Below are 14,301 nucleotides of genomic sequence, written 5' to 3' on the forward strand. Positions count from 1 at the left end.
TTTAAGGGGCAGTAATGTGGGTTTTACCAGTCTAGAGGCAACACACATAAACCACAAGGGCATGTTCCTTAAAAAATTAAACCTTAAGCCAAGAATAATCCACATGTGTCATTAATGATAGTATGAACAGCATTGTATTAAATGTCTGCTGGAATAAGGAAAAGAGAATATAGTTAGTTTTTGCTTTTTTTTGGTGTGACCCAAATCTTTCATAAAATAGAGGAAAAGTGTTTTTTAGAGGGTAAATGTTACCTGTACATGATACTTGATATCCACAAGTCAGATACAATACATACACTGTTTTGAGTTCCTCCTCATTTAATTGTGATGAAAGATGAAACCACAAGAGGGCAGACTCTCCCTATAAAAACAGAGATGTTACCATATGGTGGAAGGCCAGTGGTTGGGAAAATGTTAAGAAAAAAACATTCACACTTTTGAGGGTTTATCATGCAGTGTGAGTGGCACAACTCTGAGAAAATCAAGCTGATGGGTGGCAGGGAAAATTCTAACTGTGAGTGATTTGTAAGAAGTTGAGAGAGCCGCTAAGGCTTTCATTCAGACACTGACAACAAGTTCACTGTGTCTCTTTGTTGACATTGACATTCTCGTTCACATGAATTATTGCAATATCCCTTTTGACTATACTCATATTCACCAATCATCAGGACCAAAGTGAATTGTCAATGTCCCACCCACAAAATAATCCGTACAAAAGCACACGCACACACAAAACTCATAGCCAAAAGGCCGAGGGCAGAGTGGTGTCCAGGGCTGCTCTGGTCGTTACAGACAAAAGGTTAATTCACCTGATCACGTTTAATGAGAGTGCCACCATCAATCGCCGCTGCCTGACACTGTGACATTTCGCAGAGGCCACATGGTGACCTGCTGGCATTTGGGACGTACTAGGAACAAAAGAGGCCAAGCTCTGAATCCAAATCATCCGTGTGTGTACGTGTTTATGTCTTCATTTGAAAATATGTTATCTTAAAATATCGCAGTAGTGGCTGCTTAATGTAAATACATCCAGAGCTTTAAACTCATTTTCACCAAAAAACAGTAGTGGAAAGAGTATTCAGAATCCCTTACTTAAAGTTAAAGACCTACTTCACCTGTGGGGAATATGAAGGTGTATTGAACTCTGAGATCCTATGTAGTATAAATGTGCAAATATTTTAGAACAGCAACAGAGTAAAAATAATGTTTTTTCACACTGAAATGTGGTGCAGTAGTCGTATATATTCGCAAAAAAAGTTAATATTCCAGTAAAGTAGGCCTACAAGAACCTCAAAAAGTATACTTATGTAAATGTACTTATCATCCCAGTCCAAGCTAAATGTTGTTTTGAACTCACCATTTTCCAGGGAGTGGTGCAGGTGCAATACACTGGTAGAATACAAATGATACTGTATATCATCGCTGCTTCCTCCTACAAGTTACATAATATACAGGGACAAAGCCTCATCAAAACCACGGCAGGGCAATTGATTTGCATCTTGTATCTAGATGTGTGTGACAGATACGTCCCCCACTGTGCTGCTGAGCATGGTGCACGTTGCATTACATTGTGTGCAAAATAGTTTGTGTGTTGTTTTTTTAGAACTCATTTGCATACATCTCTATTTATAGAAGCGACTCCCATTGGATCCAGTGTGTTTTGGTGTTGGTGAATGCAAGTCTAATCAAATTGTACGCTTACACACACACACACACTAACACACACGCACACTAACACACACACACTAACACACACGCACACACACACTGTAACATAGGTCTTGTTTATCCTACGCGTGGGAAAGGTGCTGTGGTCAGACATGGCTTACTGGCTGAGAATAAAGGGGTACGGAGTGGCAGCTGTCCAGAGACAAGGCAGCATAGCTCTGAGGGGATTAGCAAACTATTGAGTCAAGAGCTGCTGATCCGCATCACACAGCTTCACGGTCTTCAAGTGCCGAGGACCGACGTGCCAGCGCATACACACTCACCGTTTATACGTGTGCACCTAAACCATCCCTGGCAATGGACACGTGGAGTCAACCCACACAATATAATGCTTACACCTACGTTTACATCCTGAATCTTTGAAGTTGCATCCGTCTGGGGAACGCAAAGAAAGCCTGGGATAGTCAATCACTGCTGGGTCCCACACACACACACACACACACACACATACACGCTAATGCTAAAGCCCTCGATAGATCCAAAGGACAAGGCTCACTGGTTATTCAGCATAATCTAATAATGCCTTTGAGGGTGTGTGAAGACTTTCAGTTTGTTTTAACAGCAGTTATGGTGACACATCCTATACTTTGAAGTGAGTTAATCCAAGAGCACATTTTTGCACATTCAGGACAAATGAAAGAGGACGTCCAGCCTGCAGCTCAATGGTCGGGTCAATTCATCATCAATACTGCTCAAACAGAAGAACACAAGTTTTATCCACACAATAGTCCATGAAAGGTTTTCACTCACAAGTTGTCACATCTCTAAAGCGAAAAACGTTCAGCTTTTTGGTCATAATGAATTGAAAGACAGTGCTGAATCCATTTGCTTTCTCATAAAAAATGTACAACGCTTTTTAGGGGATTGTTTTTAGAATACATCATTCACATCCTTTTTCTCTAGTGCTTGCAGTCTTCTTCTTATACTTGCCTAACATTGCTATTTTTTTAGCGCATTACCGCTACCGCCTGTCAATCAGTGTAATAGCTGCATCATGTGTTTCAACTTAACCTGGAACCGTTCTTAGAAACATTGCTTCACAGCGCTACTAGTGGCCAATAAAACAAAATGATGTCTTTAACTTTTGGAACAGATTTGGCCATATTTGATCGCCTTTCCGTGGGAAAGGGAATTTCTTTTTGGGGAAAAAAAGTTATTCAAAGATGTTACCTGTAAACAATGAATAAATCAAATGGTAAAGACCAAAAAGAAAAACAATTGCCAGATGAATCAATAATAAAAAGCATGTGTTAGTTGTTGACGCATTCATAAGACAATTTATCAGCCAGTATGTCTCACAATAGTGGAGATGAAGGGAGGCATCAGGAAAGAAGGGCTTTAACCGAAACACCTCTTCTATTCTCATGGATTAAGGTCAATTTTTTTATCGTGAGGAATCAGCAGATTGTATTCACCGCCTGGAGCAGAGTGCTGTCACATTACACCACTTACTCCTCTCATGGCGTCTTTGTGTTGCATTCAGGATGGCACATCAGCAGTCTGATCTTTGAACAGGATGTCTTCCCCTTTTTGACTTCCCTTGTTTGCAGCCTGGACCGTACAAAAAACAAAAAAAACATGCAAAGGCCATGTGAGCAGTGCATGTCAAAGTATGACAATGATAGGCTGTGTGTGTGTGTGTGTGTGTGTGTGTGCGTGCGTGCGTGCGTGCGTGTGTGTGTTTGCATGATGTGTGCGTGTGTTTGTGTGTGAGTGATCAGGGCACTAATTAGAGGCGGGGGTGTTCAGGTGTCACAAGTCTGTCACTTGATCCCTATGTGAGAAAACAAAGGCTTTATTTTCATCGCTGTCTTTCATTTTTCTTCCGGCTTTTTGCGAATTTTCAGCTGCATATCAAAATGAGCTATTTTTAAAGGGAGTCACAGTCACAGAGAGAGACAGGGAGAGAGTGGGAGTAAATGCCATGTGTGTTGTAGCTTTAGGTGTTTTCCTGTGGTGTGGCGTGCCACAGAGGAGGGGTGGGGGGTTTCTGCTGATTAAAAATTGATGAGCAGCTGAGTGCCATGAAGCCTGAGCCGCTGAACATTCCTGCACTCTTTCATGTTTTGTATGTGTGTGTGTGTGTGTTGAGCTGAGCTGGAGACACAGGCTTTGGCCGGTCTATTGTGAAGGTATCAGATTGACCTATAAGTTCACGTTTCACCTGCTGTTCTGTGTTTGTGTGAGCGGTGAATGGCACATTTCGCTAAGGTTCTCACATGTTGTTGACACACTTTTCTGTTCTCTTTATGTGTCTCTCCCCTCCCCGCATGCTTGATATTTTCTTTCCTTTTGTGCGCCATCCTTTTATTCCACCTTTATCAAATGCAGAGTTTTTAAATTTGGTCATTTTCCACAGCTGTAGCATTAAAGATATTTCACCTAACGGTCTGTTGGGGATCCATATCAGGGGATCCAAAGTATCTCACAAACTAGATTTTGGTATACCTGAACATAATTTTCTAAACATGTACACTAATTCAAATATATCTATCCATCTAATTAATGTTTACTTAACGCTGGTTTAGGATCTGTGGAAGCTAGCTTTACATGCTGTGTTTCCAGCACCGACCAAGTGTTAAATAAACTGAGAGAAAGTAAAATTGTGGGTCAGCAAATTTCTGCATCATTGCTCGAACCTGCTGTTGAAGTGTGGGTAATCCCCAGAGAGCAGGTAAAACAGTCTCTTTATATGTATATCCTTTATATCCTTTATACAGAGTTTATAAGTTTTATAGTTGGTTAGCACACATCACCAATGCTTCATAGATAAGTTATTATTCAGCCATTTAGTTTTTGGGTTGCCAGGTTGTGAAGAAATCCCTTGACTGGTTGGTCTGCTAACAGGACCAAAATCTATTAATTTACAATTTATTCATTTAGCACTAGGAGATTATTTGATAACTATTCATTAATACAATTTACAAAACGATACAAGTTGTATTACGATGTGGTGTGATGTGAGCCTCGTGCAGCCTCTCAGACCCGCGTCCTCCTGACATCACTTTGCGTCCAAGGATTGTTCTGAAACTGTAGAGGAAGCTGCGCGTAATTGACGGTGACGTAATATTAACACAAGGAAGAAGAAAAAAAGAATAGACCTATAGGAATAATCTGCTGCGAGTGGTCCACCCTTCCCCTTTGCACTGCAGAGCCTCCAGCCACACACATCACATGGTGGTGGATTGAAATGCACCATTGATGTGAGTGTATGAGAGAGAAAGAGAGAGAGAGAGAGAGAGAGAGAGAGAGAGAGAGAGAAAGGGGGGAGAAAGGGGGGCGAGAGAGAGAGACAGACCACACAGTAAAACCAGCGGCTTCTATGGCACAGCGGTTCCGCCTCATCATCACGCTGTGACCAGTTGCGCGCAGAGAGGAGAGCCAAAAAAAAACAAAAAAAAAAAAACAGGAGTCCGACCACAGGCTTTTGATCAGCTGTTTTCGGAGTTTGCAATGTTCCTGCGCTCCTAACGAGAGAAGATACAGACGGAGAGAGGGAGAGAGAGGGGAATAAGACCGGTTTGTTTCTGTTGTTGTCGCCCGTCCGCTGGACTTACATCGAATGGGGACATGCACAGTGTGGATCCAGCGTCTAACAAACTGTTGACTTTCAATCAGCGGTAAAGAAAAATTCCCCAAACCCCAAACCCTACTTTTATAACCTGTGTGTTATGCATGCCACCTCTCATCTGTTGAATGCTTGAGCTGCTTTGCCGTCGCTCTGTCATAATCCCTGCAGCACTGCCATATTTAGTACAGCCCCACATTGGACAAAGCAGCAGCAGAAGACACCTGCTGAGGTGTGCAAACCATTCGTCCGTGCGAAAGTGGCCCATTGCGCCTCTTGGCTCTGCTGATTATTGTTATGCAAAGAAATCTACTTTGGGTCTAGTTTTTATTCTTGTCTAGTTATGTATCAAGTGCATGTTTTTTTCCCCCCATTTACTCTGCGATTGCTGACAAACTGAACGCCACTGAATCCACAAGTCTCCACACTGGAAGTGGAAGGCTATTAACGCTTCTGAAAAAGACTCTCACAGCCACAGCAGCTTTTAATTGAACCAAAGCTCAGGCTTATGTGCAGCTTTGTCACCAGTTTAAAAAATAATTAAATGCAAACTGACATTCTGTTGCTTATTTATTGAGCTGTGCCCACTGCTCCATCTCTCCCCAACGAAGAGACGCATCAGTATGTACATGGAACAAATCTGAATAATTCATGGACATTTATTTTTTAGTTCAAGGTAGAGTGGTGGTGCATGCAGCTTTGTCTGTAAGGCAGCGAATAGAAGAAGGTATATGCAGCCACACTGAAGGCAGGTATCTGGCTTAAACTGTGCAGCTGAGTTCTCATGTAGTCCAAGGTTACTCACTATAGCTGCTCATTTCCAGCCTTTTGGATAGATGGATCTGGAAATGCCGCCACTGCAGCTCTTGTAGTGGCAACATGAGATTGGGGCTGCAGTGACACTATACAAAGAAAGAGAGAGAGACTTCATATAGTGAACATACAGCTCTTATGGCACTATGCTGCCAATAGCGGAGAGGCTGCTCTCTCAATGCTGCACCAGTTGTGCGGAGAGGGAGGGGAGAAGAGCCCAAAGATGTCCGGAAATGATTGAAACAAAATGTTCTAATAGCTTATTAGATTGCTGTTCTGGTTAGTTATTATGGCACTAACTGCCTTTCTTTGTTTCCATGTTGTTGTAAAAAATCTTCTGCGTCCTGGTCCAGCTCATCTTCTTGATGATCACGGCTTGCTTTGGCTTTCCAATTGTAGTCTCTATACATTGCATGAAGCAAAATTACTTTTAAAGAGTAATCTAGAGGCTCTGATAAGGTATATGACAGCCACTGTTTATTTTCCTTTAGCATATTGTGCAGTCAGCAACACCTGTCACTGTAACTTTATGACAAAATCATCGATAATCCTGTCTTGGTGCATGCACCAGATCAATTCATATTGCATAAAAAATGATTTGATTCCAAGATGACGTCCAAAATTGGTCAAATAAGAGCAGAAACTGTTTCTTCTGCGTGATTTACTGTCTTATTTTAACCCATCATTGCCTGCAGTAATTCCAAGGAACTCACAGAGTTTTCTAAATTTTTTTTAGAATATCACATCGATGTTGATGTTGATGAAACAGCTGGTTAATTGTTTGAAAAAAAAAAGTTTTTGCTCGAGCTGATGGGCCGTGTTATGCACTTCATCTTATGTTTGTTTGTTTGTTTTTCTGCGCCTGCTTGCATCAAGATTCTTTGGTGTATTTGCCTTTACGTTCTTACACAAGTCTCAGAAAGAGTCACTTTATGGAGGGATGTACGATGATTTGAAATAGTCATAAAGTATTTAAAAAAAGAAAACGACAAAAGGATTGTCTTTTTTCTTAAATGGCACTAAGAGGGGTTTAGTTTGATGGGTGGCAGTGTGAGTTATACCTCACGTCTTACTTTACTGTACGCAGCCTTTCAGTAGCCACTGTCCATTGTCTAGTGGCAGAAAACACAATTTGTAACCTTTCCCGTACTCCCTTTACTGAGGGCAGCAGTTGAGTAATGAATATCCATTTTACCTCTTTCTGTTTCACAGCCATTGCTCTTTGGTCCAAGCTTTCAGTATTTTTTCTTACGCTAACAGCCACTGTGCTGCCTACTCTGAACTGTTGTGGTGCACCTATTCAAGTTATGATGTACAAAGATGCAGTCTCAAGGAAAATGGTTTCGACTAGGTTAAATATAAAATGTGACTTTCTCCAATCTCTGTGGGGAGGAGCCTGGTTAAAAAATGACTGGATACTACTGCACAAACCAATCAGGCACTACCTTCCACTAACGGATGCTAGATTGACAACTAAATTAAACAATCAGGGGCTTTCCTTCCACAAAGAGATAGAAAATCAGTCAGAACAAAGGCCCTGATTGGCCAGACTCTGCGGGAGAGAAACCTGTGACGTTTGCTAGATCAGGCTGTTCTCACCAGGTTACCAAATAGCTAATGTGGCTAACGAAAAAACTGAAAGAATATAAGATGGACATCAAACTTTGTAATACCAGGGGTCTGTAATCTGTGTTATTTTGAAAAGAAATGTATGCAAAAAATGAATCGGAATAAATCTTGGGTTAAACTCTGCAAGAACATGATTGGGGCAACTTTCCGTCCCTAGTTCTGTTACAGTGAAAAGAACATGACTTCCTAACAGGGCCAACAAGCTCACAGTCACTGTAGAGGATTTTCTTTTTCTTCTCTTTGATTCCTCTTACATACTGAAGTTAAAATCTGAACATGTCACCTCCACTGTGATTCCCAGAGATGCGTAAACAGCTACATCATCTTCCTCATCTGGCCCCAGTCACTTCACTTTCTGAACTCGTTCCACTTCTTTAATAGGTGTCAGTGCAGCTCCTTGGGTCTGACAGAAACCACCTTCTGCACAAGCGGCACTTAACTCACCACAGGCTACACCACCTACATGTGTTAAAATATGTCTCACGTTTAAAGTGAAAGGGCCTAAATTAGAAAACGAAAATTCACAGCATTCTCAATATGGCAACAACACTTTTCGTCGTCTTGGGTATTTTAGACCGTCTGGTATTGTATTTAAAAAATAAAAAATTATTGCAGCAAGTCACCACTGAGATGTGGTGTTTACTCATGCCAAAAAAAGCCTAAGCCAACTTACCAAGGTTAGGAAATGAAAACAATTATGTTGAATGAAAGAAATGAATGAAGTAAATGTCGTTATTGCCTCTCAGTTCAAAGGTTACATAGTGCATCAATCCATATGTACCTTTAAACAGCCCAAGAAGCCTATAGACTCACGAGAAGGAGACGACTAGTCTCACTAGGAGACAGAGTGGTTTTCATTGTGAAGGTGGGTGGGGTGCCATTACTTAATCATTCCCCTGCAATCCTTTTCATGACCCCCACTAAGAGGAAAAGGTGAAGGGTAGCAACGATAGCAACCAAGGCGATTAGAAGGGAAAAGCTGTGATGGAGTACATGTAGTGATGTAGTTTCTCCCGCGGACCCCACCCCAATATGTAAACGAAGCAAGTGTTTGCAGGAAGAGAGTCGGGTAAGGGAAACAGTGGCGGGTACATCCTGTAGCACGGACGCACTTTAAAATGCGTCCTTTAGGCTTGAGTGTACATTATGTATTAACGGCCCCACTCTGCCTCCATCTCTCTCCGCAGAGAGAGAGAGAGAGTTAGAGGGGAGATACAGGGAGGGAGTGGGGGATGTGGTCCAGGGAGACTGAGGAAGCAAAAAATCATGCAGGTCATGTCACCACTTAAATACATGCAAACACAATGTCTACCGCTCGCTGCCATATTTAGTAGATTCCTCGAGCCATAAGATTCAGTTTTTGGGCATTGGGGTGAACTCGGGTAGGGCATAGGTATGCTAAATGCAAAACATCTAAAACAATTAAATTTTTTGATGGGGGTAAATGTCTTTTTGGGAGGCAGCAAAATCAATTATTTGCATAGGAAAACTGGCCCTCATAGTGATACATGCAATATTATTTTATAATGTATGTATATGTATACTAAATAGCAGGGAAGTATGGGTATTGGAATGCACCCATGATATCTGTGCTCCTTATACATCATGCTACAGTGTGTCCTGCATGATGGCCTCATGCACTTTGAAACTTGAAATCCAGCATCCAGCTGTTCTTTGTTTTGACAGACAGTGTGTGTGTGTGTGTGTGTGTGTGTGTGTGTGTGTGTGTGTGTGTGTGTGTTTGTGTGTGTGTGTGTGTGAGAGTGTGTGTGTGTGTGTGTGTGTGTGTGTGTGTGTGTGTGTGTGTGTGTGAGAGTGTGTGTGTGTGTGTGTGTGTGTGTGTGTGTGTGTGTGTGTGTGTGTGTGTGTGTGTGTGCGTTAGTTCCTTTCTATGTATTAGCGTTTGTATACTGTGCATTTGACTATTTGACCAGCAGTCAGCTCTCCCAGCCAGTCTCCATCTATCACTCTGGCTTAATTCAATCAGGACCCGCGTCCCAATCAAGAACTGGGTTGGCCGGCGCTCCCGGCCAGTCGCCATGCCACCAGCAGCCCCGGCCACACCACATATACACAGAGAGGAGGAAGGGAAAGAAAGATAGAAAGCAAGAGAGCAAGAGACAGAACGTAGGGTGAAGAATAGTGGCCGCCATGAACGAGGAGACAAAGTGAGATAAGTGAGAGGGAAGAGAAGAGTCAGATGCTGCAGCTGCCCTCAGTGAATGAGTGATGTCATAGTTGAGTGTATGTACTGTACGTGTGTGTTGTTGTGATGATGGAGGACTTGTGTCTGACCATGCGTTTGTGTTGCAGCTCTGCCTCGGAGGACTTGGGCTGCAGGCGTGGAGACTTCAGCAGGAAGCACTATGGTTCAGTTGAGCTGGTGAGTCCCACCCACGAACACACGCACCCATCTGTCCGTTTGCTGTCTTTTGTGTCTTGGCGTGACCGTCTCTTCATCCTCTTTCTTCTCATCCTACTAGTTGATTCCCCCCCCTTCCTTTCTATCGCTCTGTGCTATTGGCTTCCCCTCTCTCTTCTGTTGGCATGGATGGACAACAGAGGGGGACTGATGAGTCATGAAGTACTGGGTGTGGTCCAGCGATGTGCTTTGCCAGTGTGTGGATCACAATGGGTAGCTCCAGTCACAGTGATGCAGGACTGTGCTTCCTGCTCAGCCTCCCAAACTTCATTTGTTTTGGCGCTGCTGTTGTACAGCTGCTGCAGCGCAGTGTGTGTCTTAGTGGTTGATTACTAAGCTGTTGAGTCATTGTTGCTGTGGGGGGAGTGTGTGTGTGTGTGTGTGTGTGTGTGTGTGTGTGTGTGTGTGTGTGTGTGTGTGTGTTTGCGAGTGTTTGCGAGTGTGTGTGTGTGTGTTTGCGTGTGTGCGTGCGTGTGTTGTACATCCATCCATCAGCCGTGGAGCGGAGTCTGTACATCCAGATAGCACAGAGGGACAGTAAGTCCTAGGGTTACTCACTGCAATCGTACTTCCCACCAGAGACATGTTGTGGGTTTTGTACACGAGTGCCGCGCTCCACGTGTGCAACAGATTAGCGTTGAGGAGAAACCACATGCTGTCTATCAGCGCTAGCAGACTTATGCTAGGCACAATGCTGCTGTGTGTGGGGGTGTGTATGTGAGAAAAAGGAGAGGAAGCGCGATATCCAAACACTGTGGTGAGTGCGAGCCAGGATGAGGTCACCGATAGCTTTAATATTCAATGTAAGCGGGGTCTTCTCATCTTTGTCACCTCAGCTTGGCTACACTTGAAATTGGATGTTTTTGCATTGCAAACTACAAACAATAAACTTTAGGGTCTTCTGTGAGCGATCGTCATGGTTTTACTACCAGATATTAAGACAATATGCATTAGTAGATTAGTAAAAATGGATTAATTGTGAACAGATAGATAAATCTAGCCAGTCGCCCAGCCCCTAACTCTCTGTTTTCTATCAATTAACAATCATGAAATGAAAGATCCTTTAAAATTCAACACAATACATAAATACTTCAAAAACTCAAAAACTCAAAAAACTTCAAAATCTAGAAACATTTTAGGTCTTTTTAAAGAATTTTAGACCAGTGCAATTTATATCCGAGCAAATCTTTGACAAACAAGTATCAGCCAATAGAAATGTATTTTGTAAAGGTACATTCCGTGATCCGCTCTGATTTTTTATTAAATTGTCAGGTGCTAATAACTCACCAACTTCACATTGGATACACAGATTCAATCCTGGCAAACACAAAGAGCTGTTTGGCTAAGAGGCAACAGGACCTGAATTTCCACAGACTCTTGCCCGACCTTTGCACAAGCCTCCCCTGGAGACACACTGCCTTGAACAGCGTGAGCGCCAGAGTCGACAAAAGCACTTTCCCATGTGCGGTCAAAGTAATTATATTTTTCTTCCAGCTGAAAAACAAAAGGCTTAATTCCACTGCGGAGTCGAGGACCAAATACTCTTTCTAAAATGTAGCCCTGGCACCATGTGCTTATCCTCCCGGAGGTTATTTCTGAAGATCAACCTGGGTTTATCAAGCCCTGCCATTAGTTTTACATTATCCACTTATACTTTTCTATCAAGCAAACCACACAGCCTCTTATCCCTTAAGGCATTGGCATATCTTAGAATCAAAAGTCATACTGGAAAGGATTATTTTTTAAGGTTTGTGTTTTTATATTCTTGCTAATTCCAACAAGACTGAGAAGGCAGTTCTGAACTAGCAATCATTCCTTAGCACTTTTAATCTGTTTTATTACTACCTACCACCAAGGAGGCTGTACTGCTGCTGGTTACCATAAACTACTAATGAATTAAGCCAAAAAGGAGCTTATAGAAGAGTTGTTAGTGGCTCTGTTTGGGTCCATTTAAACAGTGAATATCCAGTTGACATAACCACTCTTCAATAATTTGATGTCCCATTCAAAATCCATTAATTGAGCCGTGCATTCTCATTTTTTACAGCTTACCTTCTTTGTCAAAACACCATGGAACCTGTGTGGTTGCCATTTTTAGGAATAGTTATTGTTGCCGAATAGAATCCTAAAGGTTTATACTTTAACATTTTGGGAATCACGCTTATTTTCTTCCTTTGTAGAGATTTAGATAAGGTGATCGGTACTCATCTCAGTCCTCTAAATATGAAGCTATAACCATATAGACTGGAAACAGGGGGAAACAGCTAGCTGGCGTCGTCTTTGTTGTCACTGCCTGAGACTGAGCCTTGTTGCAAAAAAAAAGATGGGGGATGCAGATTTTCAAAGAAGGGTCTCCCTAACAAGAGAAACCAGCATAGGCAGAGCTGTGACTCATCCTGTCTGTTTGTTTTATTTTTGGCACCAGTGAAACTGCGGTATCAGTCGCCAATAAGAGCAGGTAGCTCCGCAGGCACCAGCGCGGGGATATGAATCACTCTAGACCTCACACACACACACACACACACACACACACACACACACACACACACACACACACACACACACACACACACTACTTTTGACATTTTTAGAACTGTAAGGATCCTGATTCATTTTAGCCTACTCATGGAGAGTCTGAAGTAGAAACTCTGTTCTTAGTGCATTCTATAAGTAAACTTAAAGTTAAGAGACTTGAAACCTAAAGATTGCCTTCAAAACCCTAACCCTAGCATGGGTAAAATACATTGTAATCCAGAGACGTAGAGGTGCGGCTTTACCTACATTCACTGTGAACTTGTCAGGATCTCGCAGCATAGTGGAATATTCATGAACTCGCCAATGCACTGCACTGGAAAATACTGAGGGATTTTGTTGGCTAGGTTCTCCTGAATAAAGGAGAGATCCTGGATAATCAATGGCATGTCAGTTCCTCTGTGTGTGTGTCTGTGTGTGTGTCTGTGTGTGTGTGTGTGTGTTTGTCGCCTTATAAAGCACCATAGTGCCCTATTATTGCGTGGAAAAAAGTAAGACACAAAGTAGCAAGTTTAATCCACTAAATACGCCAAGAAATAGTGAAAATCAATATCCTGCTGCTGCTATACACAAACACACACGCCATTTTCCCTGAGTAACTTTAGCCAAGGCTTGTGAGGTACCTATTAACCTCTGCACAAACACACACACGCAAATGAGTTAACAAAACTCAAATATTGAATTGTTCATTCACAGATAGAGACAAACACAAACTACAATCACAAAGGCAACACCCACCATGTCCTTTCTTTTCATTCAGTGACAACTCCAAGGCCCAATTTTCAAAAGCTCAATTGTGTGTCGCTCACTAAAAGCTGAAGCTGGGAACAATCGAACCTGTTTCATCCTGACACAACCGTTTGAAGAGCGCACTGGTGTTTTTCCAGTTAATTGAATCGTCTTTATCGGAGGCCCCGGAGATGAAAGTGGTGACGCATAAGTGCGAGGTGGGCGCTGGCCATCTCTGAAGCTGGAAAACAAAACAAAATGCCGGGGGTATTGAGGATAAAAACCCTTCAGATGCAGACACTCGCAAATTGATTTTGCTTCTGTGTGTGCGGGCCTGTGCATTTGGCTTGGCTCTTTGCTGGTTGGTGTGCCTCAGTTCACATCAATGAATCTGACTGAGCCTACTGTCAGTCTTGCAAAGCGACTGGTGTGCAGACGGCTCCACTCCCACCTGCCGACCAGTGTTACTGTCACTGCCTCGGAGGCTTTTGACTGCACTGTCACATTGAATTTATTTTCCCTCTCAGTGTGAGTGCATCTCACTGCATGTGTGGCTGCAGCTGGGTGTTTGTTTACTGAAATTAAAGCGCAACTATGTTACCCTAACCTTTACTCAACAGCGGCCACTGTTGCCACACGTGAATATTACAAGATGATGGCAGATTTAATTTTTCTTCGTGAGGCCCATTGTGTTTAATTCAAGTTTTATTTTTGTCATACAGCCATTAATATGTGTATACAGTATGCAACATGCAACATTTTTGTTTACCAGTACACAAAGCCTTTAAGTCCAAGCGCCAAGATCCTGTAGCCACGGCATGTGTCGCCCCTGACGATGTATGCCCCTCCCTACATTGGCATGTATGTTTATATGGTGTAT

General features: G+C 42.6%; 1 protein-coding gene across 2 annotated transcripts in view; it reads left to right on the top strand.

Moving 5' to 3' along the window:
• Positions 1-14,301, top strand: part of garnl3 (GTPase activating Rap/RanGAP domain like 3) — a 68,692-nt gene that overhangs the window by 10,755 nt on the left and 43,636 nt on the right. For both annotated transcript variants that reach the window (XM_080046338.1, XM_080046339.1), the window contains exon 2: positions 10,052-10,121. In XM_080046338.1, coding sequence (XP_079902464.1) covers positions 10,052-10,121 — 70 coding nt within the window. The remainder of the gene's footprint in view (positions 1-10,051; positions 10,122-14,301) is intronic.

This window comes from Ammodytes marinus (genome assembly GCF_949987685.1).
Source record: "Ammodytes marinus genome assembly, chromosome: 18".
Taxonomy (NCBI): Eukaryota; Metazoa; Chordata; class Actinopteri; order Uranoscopiformes; family Ammodytidae; genus Ammodytes; species Ammodytes marinus.